The sequence below is a fragment of the Sesamum indicum genome, linkage group LG9, assembly GCF_000512975.1.
Source record: "Sesamum indicum cultivar Zhongzhi No. 13 linkage group LG9, S_indicum_v1.0, whole genome shotgun sequence".
Lineage (NCBI taxonomy): Eukaryota > Viridiplantae > Streptophyta > Magnoliopsida > Lamiales > Pedaliaceae > Sesamum > Sesamum indicum.
This window is the reverse complement of record NC_026153.1, coordinates 4,869,779-4,889,389: the sequence shown is the minus strand read 5'-3', so window position 1 is coordinate 4,889,389 and position 19,611 is coordinate 4,869,779. Positions and strand designations below refer to the sequence as shown.

Genomic DNA, 19,611 nt, shown 5'->3' with positions numbered 1-19,611 from the left:
TTTTACACTTCATACAATTGATATTTTTTTTATCCCCATATAAAAATATTTGTTACATGATCAAAATTCCAATAAGTTATTGACTTTTCTAGTCAATTTTGATATTTTTAAACTTTTAAAATATTTTATAAATCAGACACCCTTTAAATCTGATTGAACAGATAGGGTGAATTTGAATTGAGGTTATCAGACACCCTTTAAATCTGATTGAAAAGATAGGGTGAATTTGAATTGAGGTTAGAAAGTAAGGAAGGAATCACACCAAGCGAAAATGAAATAATCCATTTCTTATATAGCTCAAGACATTACCTCAGGCCCTTTAAGTAATCTTAGTTGTTTGTATCCTTTGCTGCTGTATGACATGAAATATAAATCTAAATATACAAATGTCCATAACATAGAGCAATTTGTTGTCTTCATTCTAATACTTAAATTTCTCTTTGCAGTTCCTCTAGTTATTCTCTCATGATGACATGCAAGATTTTGTTCTGGCAATCGCAATGTTATCTCCCAGAAAAGTATGTCGAAAGTTTGTCCCTCAAGATCGAGCCCCCCTTGTCGACTGATTCACAAACTTCTTGCCTGTATCCCGGATCATGTTGGAGAGACGAGGGCAGCTCTTCAAGATCTTCGCCCTCCATGTGTATGACAATGTTGTGGAGAATGCAGCAAACGAGAATAAACCTTGGCAACTTGTGCTTGTCGGGTCTCCACATATCCCCTCTGATCATCCTCCACACCTCCTTCAGCCTCGCCAACGCCTTCTGAGCCACATAATGAGTTGCAAGCAGCCTCTTATTGAACTCAACTTTTGCCTCCGAAAGTTCCTTCCCTTGGTATGGAGTCACAAGCCAAGGCAATAATGGGAAGCCTGAATCACCGACTATGTACTCCCTTAACTCCGTTTCTTCTGATAAGCATGCCTTGTTCCCATTCAGCTTCTCCCCTTTCTGACATAGTTTGAAGAAAGTTGAACTCTGGAGAACGGAAGAATCGTTCATCTTTCCTGGATATCCAGCGACTACGTCCCGGAACCTCAGATCAGGGTCAACAATCACCTGGAGGATCATGCTGTGGTTCTCCTTGTGGTCGAGCCAACTGTCGGCATCTTGATCAGATGAAGTTAACAGCATTGTTATATGGGTTGTGTCGATTGCGCCACAACAATTCGGAAGACCTCTGATTTTCTCAAACTTGCTCTTTATCTCGGTCATTTCCTGCTCAGTGGAAGGCCATCGGAGGTGGTGAAGCCCGTTTTCTTCAATGGCCTCCACAAAGCGCCATGTCACTTGCGAGACAGTCGAATGGTGTGTTCCAAATGAGTCTCCGATAGAAATTAATGAATTGCCTGACCCGAGTCTTCTTAGTGCTAAGGCCACCTGGTCGTGTAACGACATTGGCTTGCCGTTTGTGAAGGCAAAATGTGTTTTAGCCATCATGTGCTCCTTTGCTAGTGAACATATGTAGTCAAAAGTCTTCCTGGACATTCTGAAAGTTGATTTGAACTCATCCAGTCCCTGGGACGACGACGGATGTCCTGCTTTATAAGGTCTTTGAGTATTAAAGATAAAAAAGCGCTAATAACAAAGTTAAAAGAATGCTCAACAAGTTGCAGTGCAGCATAGTGAAAAGCCTCTGTCAAACAGTCAACGTTTTAACTTTAACAACAAAAATGAAATTTAATCCTGCAGAATGGACCTAGTAATACCATTTTGCTTTCCCATCTTAATCGAAAAGTTCCGCAGTTCTAATCTCATTTTCTTCCACGTATTATGGTATACTTTTACACCTTGATTTTCAAGTGATGACTACTTGATTCTTCCTTACTTTCAAGGGATATAATTATGACCAGAAGTTCTTAATAGTCCTTTCTAAAATAGTGATTTCCCCTGGTATTGATTACAGTATGTGAAGCCAACCCTTCACCTGATACAGAAACACAGCATGAAATTCTTTCATGAATCTTCCTTATCCATGCAACACTTAGATAGACGTCAATGAGAGTCAGTCATGGTACATGAATTTATCTCAACACTTCCTACTTTGAGTCTGGGTCAACACTAGTGAGGCTCAGTGGCTCAGGGACAATTTGTTCTAACTTAAGAGTTGCTTCACCTTTCCTTCAGTTGTCCGAACCGAATATTTTAACTGCTGTTTACGTGCCTGGAAATCCTGGAGTATAGACTTCTCAATTATGGTCTTAGCAATAGATGGAGAATGATAAATATATGTATTCATCTTTTGCAAGCGAGTTTTCAGGACATGGATACTCTCCACTTATGATAAGGCCAAGAATCAATCATATTCTAAGACCACATGAATTGTTACTTCATCAAGGAATGGTATTGAACAAAAGTTCTCCAAGAATAAAGATTCACAGCACATTTAAAGTTAATGACTAGAAATGAATCATGCAGAAATCCATTAATTCTGGTAATTTGTTTTTTCTGATTATCCATTTTATATCTTTCCCATATACTTAAAACTCCTTTATCACAAAGGGCCAAAGTATATGCAACTAATAAATTTTCCTTTGCTTAATGCTGATTGCAGCGACAATTGTGGATTTACTCAAACATGAAGTGCCAATTTGAAGACTGTAATAGTCTTTCTGAAATGATGTTTGTAAAATTATCAAACACCTCTATGAAAACTTTAAGACAAACAGCGCTCAAATGTTAGCATAAAGAAAGACCATTCACAGCCTACTCTATGACCTTCTGAAACCACTCAATCTTGATTCAGTAGTACCAGCATATGAGCTTGCATTCTCCGTAAATAGACTACTCTCCAAAGCTGTATCCTAGCGTGAGAGAAATGAATTGTTTGATGATTTCAACATTCAGCAGTAGCAAAATGTTCTCAACACTTTCAGATAGCTTAAAGCCTTAAACAACTGGATAAGTGGCAATGCAGTTTCTGTAGTATAGCTTTAATCAGAACGACCCACTTACATAATATACCTTTAGCAATATATATCTTCATATAAATATGTGAATAAGTATCGCTAAACAAAAGGGGTTCCTGAAACACTCTGTTTCCCTGAAAACCATAAGTGAAAACTTTTCCGTGAAACAGCCATCAATTGAGTTCCATATCCGCCCACAGAATTTGCTTATTCGTTGAACAAAATATCACATAAAGGAAATCGAATCTACATAACAATTGCAGATCATCAGCACAAAATCAGCAAACTAGAGATAGAAACGAAAGAGCTTTTCTATAATGCGCCTATTACTTGTTCGAGATGCTTCAACGCAGAACACAATCGACACACGCAAATTCCCTTCTCAAGTCATGAGTTAATCAAACAATAAACTAGAACTGCTCACCGTATGTTCTACTGTCATCATGAAAAAGAATACGCGGACATTAGTCGTAACTCAACAGTTGGGGGGGATATGAATTAATTAGGGATCCTACTTCAACACATTAATTTACAATTGCCAAATTGTCAACAATAACAACAACCAAATGCCGGCCGAAAAATTAAATTAGGTAAAATAAATTCTCAATATCCATCAAGGGCAGATGATGAATTACTCCCAGCAAAGCTTAAAGTGATCAACAGTACCAAAAGAGAATATTCAACGTATGATAAAGATTACACTTTAAACATTGCAAACACACAGTGTACTGCTGAAGAATTCGAAAAAGATAGAATTTTTAACATTACCAGAAAATTTCTTTGACAAAACGTCCCACCATTCAGCAGAGACTTCCTGTGAAGACCCAGAAACCAAGGACTTCTCTTCTGCTTTCTTCTCCACTTTCCTCTTCTTTCTATTCCCACTCACAGGTCCCATCACTCCAGAATAAAGAAACACCCAATTGAATCAAAACCTAGAAAATCACACTAATTTCAACAACAGACAGAAATCAACACAACCTTGTCAGAATTAAAATATAACTCACACCCATTTGTGATAAACCAAGATTGGAGACCATGGACATAAAAAGATCATGAACAAGCTGTGAAAACACAGAACATGCAAGAACACAAATATACACAGGCCTGCATATACAGGTGATTAGCTAGAGAGTGTCAATAGTTTCTGTGTGTGTGTGTGTGTGTGTTTTTAGTGTTTGTGTAGCATGCAAATCGAAAGAGGCTATGACAAAGGAGCAGAAGCACAGATGCTTTAAAGGGAATTTACGAGAAATCTGAACAAGACATGTACTTTTTGGGATTAGTGTTCTGTTTAAAACAATGTGCAAAGAGAAATGAGAGGGCATGGACATTAGTGGAGGCTAGAAAGACTATACTTACATGGGTTCTGAATTTTTCACCGTGAGAGAGAGAGAGACAGAGAGAGACACAGAGAGAGGGAGAGGGGGGTGATTAATATAGTATTATTACCAAGAACTAGATTTGATAAATGAAATATAAAAGTTTGTAGGTTTTATAATTTGACTTACCAATGAATGAAATAAGAAATAGACAAAAGTGCAAAAATAGTGAAGAATATAAAGTCTTTATGAGATTTAAGGAAACAAGTAAAGAAACACTCTGTTTTTGTTTTTCTAAATGTAATTACAACATCAATCATTCAATACTTAATAAATTTATTTTTCTTTTTGAAAAAATTAAAAGGACAAATCATTTGCATTTATTGTAACATGCGATATTTTTTAAATTGTGGTGTCATAACACAAAATCTATCAACAAAACGACAAATATCAAAGACTAATTTGATTCTTGATTTTGTATTGAAGTCTCGTGCATATAGCAAATTACTCATATACGATTATGTATTCATTAAATATTAGATATATAATGATTTTTCGTATACGATTAATTTGATTCTTGATTAATTTGATTCTCATATATAATAATTTTTCATATACAAAATCTATCAACAAAACGACAAATATCAAAGACTAATTTGATTCTTGATTTTGTATTGAAGTTTCGTGCATATAGCAAATTACTCATATACGATTATGTATTCATTAAATATTATATATATAATGATTTTTCGTATACGATTATATATTTTTTAAATAATAAACATAAATGTGAGATGTATTTTGTCTTTAACTTTATAAATTACCTTTGCTTTTACATATCATATTTTGTCTTCTGACTTTACTTGTGCTTTTTGAATGTAATTATGATGGAATCATTCACAACTTCACAAATTAACTTTTTTTTTTTAAAAAAAAAAATAATATCAATTGCATCGGTTGTAAAACATCATTTCTTAATCGTATTGTGATATTAGCAATTCGACAAAAATCAAAGACCAAATTATTTGTTGAATTCTTTACTGAATTTCTCGTGCAAATATAACTTTCTTATATAAGATTACATATTCATTAAATATTGAATCATAACTTACTGTATGTTAATATATCAAACACTAGTAAGAATCATGTGCGATGCACTTGCATTGCACGCAATTTATATTATTTCAATAAGATTATTACATTGTAATAATAAAACAAAAATTTATAACATAATAGGTACTACATAAATAAAAGATATTATTTTAGTTCCGAACTACATAATAGTTAGTTAAAAAACTTGATAAATTTATTTGTCTTCAAAAAATTTAAAACGGCAATCAATTGCATTTACAGTAACATGTCAAATTTTTAAATCTTATTGCCACAATACAAAATTTATTGATAGGACGACGAATATCAAAGGCTAAACTATTTCTCGAATTTTGTATTAAAGTTTCACACAAATAGCAAATTACTCATATACGATTACATATTTATTAAATTTTACATAATAAATTACTTGTATACGGTTATATTGTGAAATATTAATGCAAGATGTATTTTGTCTTCAACTTCATCAATTACCTTTGCTTTTATCTATAAGGTTTTTGTCTAATTGGTAAAGTTGATACATATAATTATGTTTTCAACTTTATTTGTACGCAAATGTAATTACGATGGAATCATTTGTGATTTTATTAATTAAATTCTTCTTTGAACTTAAAATAATATTCATTCCATCTATTATAAAACATCATAGTTTTGAATCGCACTGTCGCATTAACAATACGACCAAATCAAAGACCAAACTATTTGTTGAATTCTTTACTAAAATTTAACACAAATAGTAGGTTTCTCATATATTGTGGCATATTGACCACTAAATATTGAATAATAAATTACTAGCATATGAATATAGATTCAATAAACACTAGTAAGAATCAAGGCACATGCATTGCACGTGCTTTATATTATTTCAATAAAATTACTATACTACAATAATAAAATAAAATTATAACATAATAGGTATTTCCTAATTAAATATATTATTTAAGTTTCAAAGTACATAATAGCTAGTTGAAAAACTTGATAAATTTACATCTGAAAATTTTAAGAAAAAGAAATTAATTGCATTTATTGATATAACAAGCCAAATTTTAAATCATATGGTCACAATACAAAATTTATCAAACTTCCTATTGAAGTTTTACATGAATAGCAAGTTACTCATATATAATTATATACACAGTAAATATCAGATAGTAAATTACTTATGTATGATTATACATTTATTTAAATATTAATGCGGGATGTATTTTTCTTCAACTTCATAAATCACCTTTACTTTTATTGATGGGGTTTTTGTCTAATTAGTAAAGTTGGTATTATCTCTTTTCAACTTTATTTATGCCTTTGAATGTAAACAATGGAGTCATTCGCAATTTACAAATTAATATTTTTTTTTTAAATTTAGAATCATATCCAGTGCATTTATTATACAACGCTATATTCCTAAATCGCTTTTTCCTATTAACAATAGGACAAAAGTCAGAAACCAAACTATTTATTGAATTCTTTACTGAAATTTCATGCAACTCAGCTCATTTATGGTCTCATATTCATTATATATTGAATAACAACTTACTAATATATATATATATATATGATTTTATATTTTTTAAACGCTAGTAAGAATCACGTGAATTGCAAGTGATTTATGTTGTTTCAATATTATTATATTATAATAATAAAATAAATTTATAATGTATTGAATACTATAAAAGATATTATTTAAGTTCGGTTAAAAAATAAATATTTGTATTCTTCTTTATTTATTACATTTTATATTTGCAACAAATGTATATTCTTTAAAATAAGTAAATATCAATTCATAAAAATAAATTTGAACGAGGACTATCATATACACACTTATTACACGCACACACACACACACACACACACATATATATATATATGTGTGTATAGTTGTGCGTGCGAGCGCGCGTGCGTGTATAAAATACCCAACTACTAAATAGTTAATAAAGATACTTAGTAATTAATTTTTTTATATGAAGAAATAATACATACAAAAATTATAAATGTATGCAGAATATATACTTTATAATATAATAATATACGTATATTGAAGTATAATAACCGTATTATCCATTGCAAAATCACCCATCAGGTATCTATATACTTGTTGATATCATATATCATATATTAGTAGGGAATATCTTACATACTGTTGTTTAAGGTAGTAATTCAGTAAATCTTCTACTATTTTATAATATGATCAAAATGAATAATTAATATTCACAAGGTTAATTTATTAATATATTATAGCTTATAATTCACACGGTAAAGGATAACATATATAGCTAACAATAGTAATTTCAACTATTGGCTAAAAATCATGGTAAATGTTTTGATCATGGCTCTTAGGAGTACCAAATAATTTTTTCATGGTGGAAAAGCTAGTTTTTTGCGTAAATATTAGTTAACCGTAGTTAATAATAGTCATTTTACCATAATTTTTAGTCATAACCATTAATATTGTAACTAATAGTAATTTTTTTTCTGGTAGATGTTTTACAAGTATTAAGCAATTCTTTTTGGGGTCTACATATTTGTTCAATATTAATGTGACTATATTTTGACATGTAAATGCGGTTATAAATATACATGTATATGGTGGTTTAGATATATATATTTGTTCAATTTGAATATTTTTTTAATTTTTATATAACTTTTAATTCAAAAATCTCAAATATTGTTGTTTTAATAACTTTGTGAAATATTAGGTCCCATTGTAAATGATACATATTCTGTTGATTATTTTAGAAAATAAATGTTATATTTTCACCAAACAATATTATATGGACTTGAATTATTATTAATGAAAAATTCAATTATATTATTAATTTAAGCTTTTTGGGGTTGTTTTTTGGATGGCTATGGCTCTTCTTTGTATCTATTATTTTTCTTTAATCTCAATTGCAAATATAAAGTCAATAAGGGTAATAACTTTAATAATTTAAAACATTAATTATTTCATATGAAATTTAATCTTCTTCATTACTTAATATTAAATGCTAGATGGTTTTAATTTGAAATTTTTATGTCCATGCAACACACTGACTAATAACTAATTTGTATTGAAGTTTCACACAAATATTAAATTACTCATGCGATTACATATTCATTAAATATTAGATAATGAATACTTTTACACAATTATATATTTATTAAACCTTAGTGCTAGATTTGTTTTGTGTTCAACTTCATAAATATTTTTTGCTTTTTACTGATGAGGTCTTTGATTTATATACAAAATCGAGATATATTTTGTCTAATTTTATTTGTGTGTTTCGAATGTAATTATTACTAGGGAACAATCATAATACTTCAAACATTAAATTTTTTTTTTTTGAATTGTGACCTTATGATTTAAAATTCCGCGTCTTATATTAATAAATGTAACTATTATTATTACTTTCAAAAAATTTCAGAAAAGAGAGAGAGAGAGAGAGAGAGAGAGAGAGAGAGAGAGAGGTGATTAATATAGTATTATTACCAAGAACTAAATTTGATAAATGAAATATAAAAGTTTGTAGGTTTTATAATTTGACTTACCAATGAATGAAATAAGAAATAGACAAAAGTGCAAAAATAGTGAAGAATATAAAGTCTTTATGAGATTTAAGGAAACAAGTAAAGAAACACTCTGTTTTTGTTTTTCTAAATGCAATTACAACATCAATCATTCAATACTTAATAAATTTATTTATTTTTTGAAAAAATTAAAAGGACAAATCATTTGCATTTATTGTAACATGCAATATTTTTTAAATTGTGGCGTCATAACACAAAATTTATCAACAAAACGACAAATATCAAAGACTAATTTGATTCTTGATTTTGTATTGAAGTTTCGTGTATATAGCAAATTACTCATATACGATTATGTATTCATTAAATATTAGATATATAATGATTTTTCGTATACGATTATATATTTTTTAAATAGTAAACATAAATGTGAGATGTATTTTATCTTTAACTTTATAAATTACCTTTGCTTTTACATATCATATTTTGTCTTCTGACTTTACTTGTGCTTTTTGAATGTAATTATGATGGAATCATTCACAACTTCACAAATTAACTTTTTTTTAAAGAAAATAATAATAATAATAATATCAATTGCATCGGTTGTAAAACATCATTTCTGAATCGTATTGTGATATTAGCAATTCAACAAAAATCAAAGACCAAATTATTTGTTGAATTCTTTACTGAATTTCTCGTGCAAATATAACTTTCTTATATAAGATTACATATTCCTTAAATATTGAATCATAACTTATTGTATGTTAATATATTAAACACTAGTAAGAATCATGTGCGATGCACTTGCATTGCACGCAGTTTATATTATTTCAATAAGATTATTGCATTGTAATAATAAAGTAAAAATTTATAACATAATATGTACTACATAAATAAAAGATAATATTTTAGTTCCGAACTATATAATAGTTAGTTAAAAAACTTGATAAATTTATTTGTCTTCAAAAAATTTAAAACGGCAATCAATTGCATTTACAGTAACATGTCAAATTTTTAAATTGTATTGCCACAATACAAAATTTATTGATAGGACGACGAATATCAAAGGCTAAACTATTTCTCGAATTTTGTATTAAAGTTTCACACAAATAGCAAATTACTCATATACGATTACATATTCATTAAATGTTATATAATAAATTACTTGTATACGATTATATTGTGAAATATTAATGCAAGATGTATTTTGTCTTCAACTTCATCCATTACCTTTACTTTTATCTATAAGGTTTTTGTCTAATTGGTAAAGTTGATACATATAATTATGTTTTCAACTTTATTTGTACGCAAATGTAATTACGATGGAATCATTCGCGATTTTACAAATTAAATTTTTCTTTGAACTTAAAATAATATTCATTCCATCTATTATAAAACATCATAGTTTTGAATCGCATTGTCGTATTAACAATACGACCAAATCAAAGACCAAACTATTTGTTGAATTCTTTACTAAAATTTAACACAAATAGTAGGTTTCTCATATATTGTGGCATATTGATCACTAAATATTGAATAATAAATTACTAGCATATGAATATAGATTCAATAAACACTAGTAAGAATCAAGGCACATGCATTGCACGTGCTTTATATTATTTCAATAAAATTACTATACTATAATAATAAAATAAAATTATAATATAATAGGTATTTCCTAATTAAATATATTATTTAAGTTTCAAAGTACATAATAGCTAGTTGAAAAACTTGATAAATTTACATCTGAAAATTTTAAGGAAAAGAAATTAATTGCATTTATTGATATGACAAGCCAAATTTTAAATCATATGGTCACAATACAAAATTTATTGATAGAACGACAAATATCAAAAACTAACCTATTTCTCAAACTTCCTATTGAAGTTTTACATGAATAGCAAGTTACTCATATATAATTACATACACAGTAAATATTAGATAGTAAATTACTTATATATGATTATACATTTATTTAAATATTAATGCGGGATGTATTTTTCTTCAACTTCATAAATCACCTTTACTTTTATTGATGGGGTTTTTGTCTGATTAGTAAAGAGTATTATCTCTTTTCAACTTTATTTGTGCCTTTGAATGTAAACGATGAATCATTCGCAATTTACAAATTAACATTTTTTTAAAAAAATTTAGAATCATATCCACTGCATTTATTATAAAACGGTATATTCCTAAATCGCTTTTTCCTATTAACAATAGGACAAAAGTCAGAAACCAAACTATTTATTGAATTCTTTACTGAAATTTCATGCAACTCAGCTCATTTATGGTCTCATATTCATTATATATTGAATAACAACTTACTAATATATATATATATATATGATTTTATATTTTTTAAACGCTAGTAAGAATCACGTGAATTGCAAGTGATTTATGTTGTTTCAATATTATTATATTATAATAATAAAATAAATTTATAATGTATTGAATACTATAAAAGATATTATTTAAGTTCGGTTAAAAAATAAATATTTGTATTCTTCTTTATTTATTACATTTTATATTTGCAACAAATGTATATTCTTTAAAATAAGTAAATATCAATTCATAAAAATAAATTTGAACGAGGACTATCATATACACACTTATTACACATATAAATATATATATATATATCTGTATAGTTGTGCGTGCATGCACGCGTGCATGTATAAGATACCCAACTACTAAATAGTTAATAAAGATACGTAGTAATTAATTTTTTTATATGAAGAAATAATACATACAAAAATTATAAATGTATGCAGAATATATATTTTGTAATATAATAATATACATATATTGAAGTATAATAACCGTATTATCCATTGCAAAATCACCCATCACGTATCTATATAATTGTATATATGATATCATATATCATATATTAGTAGGGAATATCTTACATACTGTTGTTTAAGGTAATAATTCAGTAAATCTTCTACAATTTTATAATATGATCAAAATGAATAATTAATATTCACAAGGTTAATTTATTAATATATTATAGCTTATAATTCACACGGTAAAGGATAACATATATAGCTGACACTAGTAATTTTCAACTATTGGCTAAAAGTCATGGTAAATGTTTTGACCATGGCTCTTAGGAGTGGCAAATAATTTTTTCATAGTGGAAAAGCTACTTTTTTTTGCATTAATATTATTTAACCGTAATTAATAATAGTCATTTTACCATAATTTTTAGCCATAGCCACTAATATTGTAGTCAATAGCAATTTTTTTTTTTTCTGATGGATGTTTTACAAATATTAAGCAATTCCTTTTGGGGTCTACATATTTATTCAATATTAATGTGACCATATTTTGACATGTAAATGCGGTTATAAATATATATATGTATATGGTGGTTTAGATATATATATTTGTTCAATTTGAATATTTTTTAATTTTTATATAATTTTTAATTCAAAAATCTCAAATATTGTTGTTTTAATGACTTTGTGAAATATTAGGTCCCATTGTAAATGATACATATTCTGTTGATTATTTTAGAAAATAAATGTTATATTTTCTCCAAACAATATTATATGGACTTGAATTATTATTAATGAAAAATTCAATTATATTGTTAATTTAAGCTTTTTGGGGTTGTTTGTTGGATGGTTATGGCTCTTCTTTGTATCTATTCTTTTTCTTTAATCTCAATTGCAAATATAAAGTCAATAAGGGTAATAACTTTAATAATTTAAAACATTAATATTTGTGTGTTTCGAATGTAATTATTACTAGGGAACAACCATAATACTTCAAACATTAAATTTTTTTTTTTTGAATTGTGACCTTATGATTTAAAATTCCACGTCTTATATCAATAAATGTAACTATTATTATTACTTTCAAAAAATTTCAGAAAAATGTAAATTTATCAAAAATTTTAACTAGCTACTATGTACTTTTAAATATAAATAAAATCTTTAACTTATGAAGTATCTACCTATTATGTTATACTTTATTTATTATTACAGTGTAATAATTTTATTGAAATAATATAAAAACGTGCAATGTGCGAGCGTTGATTCTTACTAGGGTTGAGTAAATATATATTCATATATTAGTAACTTATTATTCAATATCTAATGAATATGTAATAGTATACGCGAAATCTACTTTTCGCGTTAGCTTTAAGTAAAGAATTTGATGAATAATTTGGTCTTTGACTTTTGTTAATACGACAATACGATTTAGAAATATGGAGTTTTATAATAAATGCAATATATATACTATTATAAATTTTCAAAGAAAAAAATTAATTTGTAAAGTTGCAAATGATTTCATTGTTATTGAAAATGCACAAATAAAATTTAAGACAAAATATATATCAACTTTACTAATTAGGTAAACACTATATCGATAAAAGCAAAGGTAATTTATGAAGTTGAAGACAAAATATATCTTGCATTAATGTTTATACAAGTAATTTATTATTTGATACTATAATATATATATATAATCGTATATAAGTAACTTGCTATTTGCGTGAAACTTCAATACATTATACGAGAAATAAACTAATTTTTGATATTCATCATTTTGTCGATAAATTTTTGTGTTGTGACAATACTATTTAAAAGTCTGACACGTTATATAAATACAATTGATTTTTTTTAAAATTTTCAGAAGAAAAGTAAATTTATCAGGTTTTTCAAACTAGCTATTACTGACTTTGGAAGTTAATAATATCTTTTATTTATGAGGTGTCTATTACGGTATAAATTTATTTCTATTATTATATTGTAGTAATTTTAATGAAATAATAGACATCGTGCGCAATGCACGTGCATTACATGTGATTTCTAGTATTTAGTATATATATATATATATATTTATATACTAGTGATTTATTATTCAATATCTAATAAATATGTAATCGTATATAAGAAATTTACTATTTGCGTGAAAAATTCAATAAAATTCAAAGAGTAATTTGGTCTTTAACTTTTGTTGAATTGTTAATATCACAATACTATTTAGAAATGGCGTATTACAAAAAGCGCCATTGATATTGTTTTTATTTTATAAAGAAATAGTTATTTTGTGAATTTGTGAATGATTCCATCATAATTATATTAGAAAAGTACAAATAAAGTACAAAATTTATATTAACTTTACCAATCTAGCAAAGACCTCATTCATAAAAACAAAGGTAATTCATGAAATTAAAGACAAATACATCTCGCATTTATGTTTAAAAAATATATAATTGTATATGAAAAATTATCATCTAATATTTAATGAATATGTAAGCGTATATGAGTAATTTAATATTTGCACGAAACTTCAGTATAAAATTCAAGAAACAAATTAGTCTTTGATATTTGTCATTTTGCCAATAAATTTTGTGTTATGATCATACGATTTAAAAATTTCGCATTTAACAATAAATCTGACTTTTTTTTTTATTTTTTTCGAAAAGAAAAGTAAATTTATTAAGTATTAAATATATCGTAATTACATGTAGAAAACACAAACAATTTAGTATTTAAGTTTCACTCGTCTTTTAACATTATTTTTAACATCTTGTCCATAGAATAATAAGTGCTACTTTACTTGTAATTTCCTTCAATCCCATTATGACTTCATAGTCTTCACTATTTTTGCACTTTTGTCTATTTCTTATTTCATTCGTTGGTAAGTCAAATTATGAAACCTACAAACGTTTGTATTTCATTTATCAAATCTAGTTCCTGGTAATAATACTATATTAATCACCTCTCTCTCTCTCTCTCACGGTGAAAAATTCAGAACCCATGTAAGTATAGTCTTTCTAGCCTCCACTTGTGTTCATGCCTCTCATCTCTCTTTGCACATTGTTTTAAACAGAACACTAATCCCCAAAATACGTGTTTTTGTTCAGATTTCTCGTAAATTCCCTTTAAAGCACCTGCGCTCTGCTCCTTTAACACAGCCTCTTTCAATTTGCATGCTACACAAACACCAAATACACACACACAGACAGAGAAACCATCGACACTCTCTAGCTAATCACCTGTATATGCAGGCTAAATATATACAGGTACATATATATTTTTGTTCTTGCATGTTCCGTGTTTCCATAGCTTGTTCATGATCTTTTTATGTCCATGGTCTCCAATCTTGGTTTATCACAACTGGGTGTGAGTTATATTTGAATTCTGACAAGGTTGTGTTGATTTCTGTCTGTTTTTGAAATTAGTGTGATTTTCTAGGTTTTGATTCAATTGGGTGTTTTTTATCAGGAGTGATGGGACCTGTGAGTGGGAATAGAAAGAAGAGGAAAGTGGAGAAGAAAGCAGAAGAGAAGTTGTTGGTTTCTGGGTCTTCACAGGGAGTCTCTGCTGAATGGTGGGATGTTTTGTCAATGAAATTTGCAGGTAATGTTAAAAAATTCTTTCTTTTTCGAATTCTTCAGCAGTTCACTGTGTCTTTGCAATGTTTAAAGTGTAATCTTTATCATACGTTGAATATTCTCTTTTGGTACTGTTGATCACTTTAAGCTTTGCTGGGAGCGTTTCATCATCTGCCCTTGATGGATATTGAGAATTTGTTTCCCTTAAGTCAATTTTTCGGCCGGCATTTGGTTGTTGTTATTGTTGACGATTTGGCGATTGCAAGTTAATGTGTTGAAGTAGGATCCCTAATTAATTCATTTCCCCCTAACTGCTGAGTTGCGACTAATGCCGCATATTCTTTTACCTGATGACAGTAGAACATACGGTGAGCAGTTCAAGTTTATTGTTTGATTAACTCATGACTTTAGAAGGGAATTTGCATTTGCCGATTGTGTTTTGCGTTGAAGCATCTCGAGCAAGTAACAGGCGCAATATAAGAAAGCTCTTTTGTTTCCATCTCTGGTTTGCTAATTTTGCGCTGATTGAGAATAAACGAAAATGTTGACCATCTGCAATTGTTATGTAGATTCGATTTGCTCTATGTGCTATTTCGTTCAACGAATAAGCTAATTCAGTGGGCAATATGGAACTTAATAGATAGCTGTTTCAAGGAAAAGTTCTTTCTTATGTTTTTCAGTGAAACAGAGTATTTCTTCTTTTTGTTTGGTGATACTTGTCAACAAATTTACTTACGAAGATATACATTCACTTAGGCATATGAAGTTAGTCGGTTCTTCTGATTAAAAGCTACACTACAGAAAATTGCATTGCCACTTATCCAGTGGTTTAAGTTAACATTTTCTACTGCTAAATGTTGAAATCAACAATCAATTCATGTCTCTTACACTCGTAATAGAGCATTGAGGAGGAGTTTATCTACACCGAAGGCAAGCTTATATGCTGGTACTATTGAACCAAGATACTACAACGAGTTTTGTAAAATGCATCGGAGGTTCAGAAGGTCTTCCATATGCTAATATCTGAGCCTTTGTTGTCTTAAAGTTTTCATAGAGGTGTTTGATAATTTTGCAAACATCATATAACAGAGACATACACTTCATGTGTGAGTAAATCCGATATAAGTAAAGGAAAATGCATTTGGTCTAATTTTAATTGACTTACAACATTACTTGGAATAACTTTAGCCCTTTAAATTTGATTTGAGGAATTCATAAGAGTTGCATGCTGCCGTGTTTCTTCTGGTGGATATTTAAGTCATCCAAATAGGCCTGTTGATCCTTATACGTTTATGAAGATAACAGGCTATCCTGATCATCCTCAACTAAGAACCCACACTAACAAAGAAGTCATAGTGCCTTGTAATAAAAAACAATAACTTGTGAAAAATACTCAATTCTTAGGATTTGAAACAATACTTGAACAGCCTGTTTATCTGATAGATTAGTGATGCTTTATCCTAGTTTACCTATATGAGAATATGCTTTGAACCTTTAAGCTGTGGGATAGTAGTCCAAGTGAGTTGCTTAACCTACTTTACACTTCTAATTTTCTTGTGTATTCTAGCTTATTAACAACAAAAGCAACATCTTTACCTACTACTTTTACCTGGATATAGTTGTGAGATTAATTCTGTGCATTATGTGTAGAACAGTACGCTAGTCTGCCTTGAGAAGAATTTGTTATGCGTTGCACAGAATTATTTACATGTCCAATTAGTAAGAAGATCGGACTAAGTGGAGCAGAAATTTAATATATTTTGGTGCATTGAAGCTTTTCGAGTGTTAAATGAACAGCCCATAAACATAAAACAGAAGCATCATGGAGATAGACATTATCTTTTATCTGTTGTCGTGTCAACAACAAAAGTTGTCAGCTTTCGTCGTAAAAGTCCTTATTTTGATTCTTTTGGTTTGTTTTCTTGTCTATTTCTTCTTCCTTTTCCTTTTTCCTTTTGTGTCGAAGGAAGAGCTGCAAAACTTGCTTCCAATTGGCTCCTGATAGATAATGAATAAATTATTGAGACAGTGGCGTCCCTATGTTGCATGGACAAGGAAGATTCAAGAGAGAGATCGTTGCTGCTAATGTTTTTCTCTTTCTATTATCCTTCAGAAGCTGAAATTTCTTACTTAAGTTTCATGTGTTTATCTATATGCAATAGATGCTTTAAATTTGTCTTTCATGAAGGAAATATAGATATAAAAATAGGTGATAAACATATTGTCAATTTATTCTCAAATTACTTGCAGGAGTTTTTGCTAAGAAGTGGTGACAATAATAAACATAGACTAATTAGGACTTAACTTTTCTTCTAAAGAACGGAACTGTGCTCGTTTCAAATAGTAGCGTTTTACGATGAAGTACATAAAGACGAGTCTCTGGTTATAAACTAGCATATTAAGGGCATCATGCTTCATGGATTAAGTAATGGAGGGAATAAAGCATCTTGTTTAACCGATATTTGTCTTCTTTGTACTGAATTGCTATTTAAGCAAAAGGCTATTCTGAATTTCCATTATATGCCTCGACGGTGAGAAGAATCAAGGTGTAAAGTATACTGTAATACATAGAAGAGACTGAGAACCTCTAGATTAAGATGAGAGAGCAAAACAGCATTACAAACTAAAACTGAGGTGGACTTTGTCTCTCTTCACTTTGCTTGAGGTTTTTCACTCGCGCTGCATTGCAACTTGTTGAGCATTCTTTTAACTTTGTTATTAGTGCTTTTTGATTTTATTACGTAAAGACCTTATAAAGTTAAGTGCAATCTTCTTTACCTGTCTGCAGGCCATTCTTCATTGTCCAAGGGATTGGATGAGTTCAAATCAACTTTCAGATTGTCCAGAAAAACTTTTGACTACATATGTTCACTAGTAAAGGAGCACATGATGGCTAAAACACATTTTGCTTTCGCTAACGGCAATCCAATGTCGTTAAACGACCAGGTGGCCTTAGCACTAAGAAGACTCGGGTCAGGCAATTCATTAATTTCTATTGGGGACTCATTTGGGACGCACCACTCAACTGTCTCACAAGTGACGTGGCGCTTTGTAGAGGCCATTGAAGAAAACGGGCTTCACCACCTCCGATGGCCTTCCGCGGAGTGGGAAATGACCGAGATAAAGAGCAAGTTTGAGAAAATCAGAGGTCTTCCGAATTGCTGCGGTGCTATCGACACAACCCATATAACAATGCTGTTAACTTCATCCGATCAAGAAGCCGACACTTGGCTTGACCGTAAGGAGAACCACAGCATGATCCTCCAGGTGATCGTCGACCCTGATCTGAGGTTCCGGGACATAGTTGCTGGATATCCAGGAAAGATGAACGACTCGTCCATTCTCCAGAGTTCGAATTTCTTCAAACAATGTCAGAAAGGGGAGAAGTTGAAAGGGAACAAGGCATGCTTATCAAAAGAAACGGAGTTAAGGGAGTACATAGTCGGCGATTCAGGCTTCCCATTATTGCCTTGGCTTGTGACACCATACCAAGAGAAGGAACTTTCAGAAGCAAAAGTTGAGTTCAATAAGAGGCTTCTTGCTACTCATTATGTGGCTCAGAAGGCGTTGGCGAGGCTGAAGGAGATGTGGAGGATGATCAGAGGGGATATGTGGAGACCCGACAAGCATAAGTTGCCAAGGTTTATTCTCGTTTGCTGCATTCTCCACAACATTGTCATAGACATGGAGGCTGAAGATCTTGAAGAGCTGCCCTCGTCTTTCCAACATGATCCGGGATACATGCAAGAGGTTTGTGAATCAGTCGACAAGGGGGGCTCGATCTTGAGGGACAAACTTTCGACATACTTTTCCGGGAGATAACATTGCGACTGCCAGAACAAAATCTTGCATGTCATGAGAGGAATAACTAGATGAACTACAAAGAGAAATTAAAGTAATAGAATTAAGACATCAAATTGCTCTATGAAAATCTCTGAGGATCTACATGACTGTAATAGTTGGAACAGAGTGATGGAGTTTTGTATAATTTTATATAGATTTTATATTTCATGTCGTATGCGAGTAGTAGTGTGTATAGGGAGAGTAAAACAGCAGCCAAGGATACAAACATCTAAGATTGGCTAATTTCTTCAACCCTAAACAGATCACAACATGAGGATTATTTCTCCTCTTTTGGACTGAAAATCAAAGGAATTCCACTTTAATATCTCTTCCCCACCAAAATGAATAAGCAAACAAGAAGAACAGTTTCCTAATGTTTTGGCAGTGCCAATTTGAGGTCCAATAATTAGGGGATAAAGTTGCGTGCATGATCAGGGTTAGTCTCTATGTTAGGAGACTTTGAGGAATTGACCAAACAAATAGGTAGCTTCTACACATATTGGGGAAGAGATATTGAAGAGGAGTTGCGTTGATTTGGAGTAGAAATTTGAGTTCCAAATAACCCACTTGTCGTG

The 19,611-nt window shown here is 29.9% G+C and overlaps 2 protein-coding genes across 4 annotated transcripts; one reads left to right on the top strand and one right to left on the bottom strand.

Annotated features, from left to right (window-relative positions):
- LOC105170660 (protein ALP1-like) lies at positions 288–4,364 on the bottom strand. 3 transcript variants are annotated; one of them, XM_020696650.1, is made up of 3 exons: positions 4,271–4,364; positions 3,677–3,843; positions 288–1,540 (listed from the first exon to the last, which is right to left on the bottom strand). In XM_020696650.1, the coding sequence occupies exons 2-3, from the start codon at positions 3,804–3,806 to the stop codon at positions 504–506; spliced, it is 1,167 nt and encodes a 388-aa protein (XP_020552309.1). In that variant the 5' UTR covers positions 3,807–3,843; positions 4,271–4,364; the 3' UTR covers positions 288–503. The 3 variants fall into 3 exon arrangements, with proteins under 3 accessions (XP_020552309.1, XP_011089819.1, XP_011089820.1); XM_011091517.2 differs by having other exon boundaries at positions 3,677–3,856; positions 4,271–4,349; XM_011091518.2 differs by lacking the exon at positions 4,271–4,364 and having other exon boundaries at positions 288–1,537; positions 3,677–4,264.
- Positions 14,479–19,204, top strand: LOC105170659 (protein ALP1-like). The gene is made up of 4 exons (XM_020696623.1): positions 14,479–14,617; positions 14,723–14,881; positions 15,084–15,218; positions 17,982–19,204. Exons 3-4 carry the CDS (start codon positions 15,089–15,091, stop codon positions 19,013–19,015), a joined length of 1,164 nt encoding a protein of 387 aa, XP_020552282.1. The 5' UTR covers positions 14,479–14,617; positions 14,723–14,881; positions 15,084–15,088; the 3' UTR covers positions 19,016–19,204.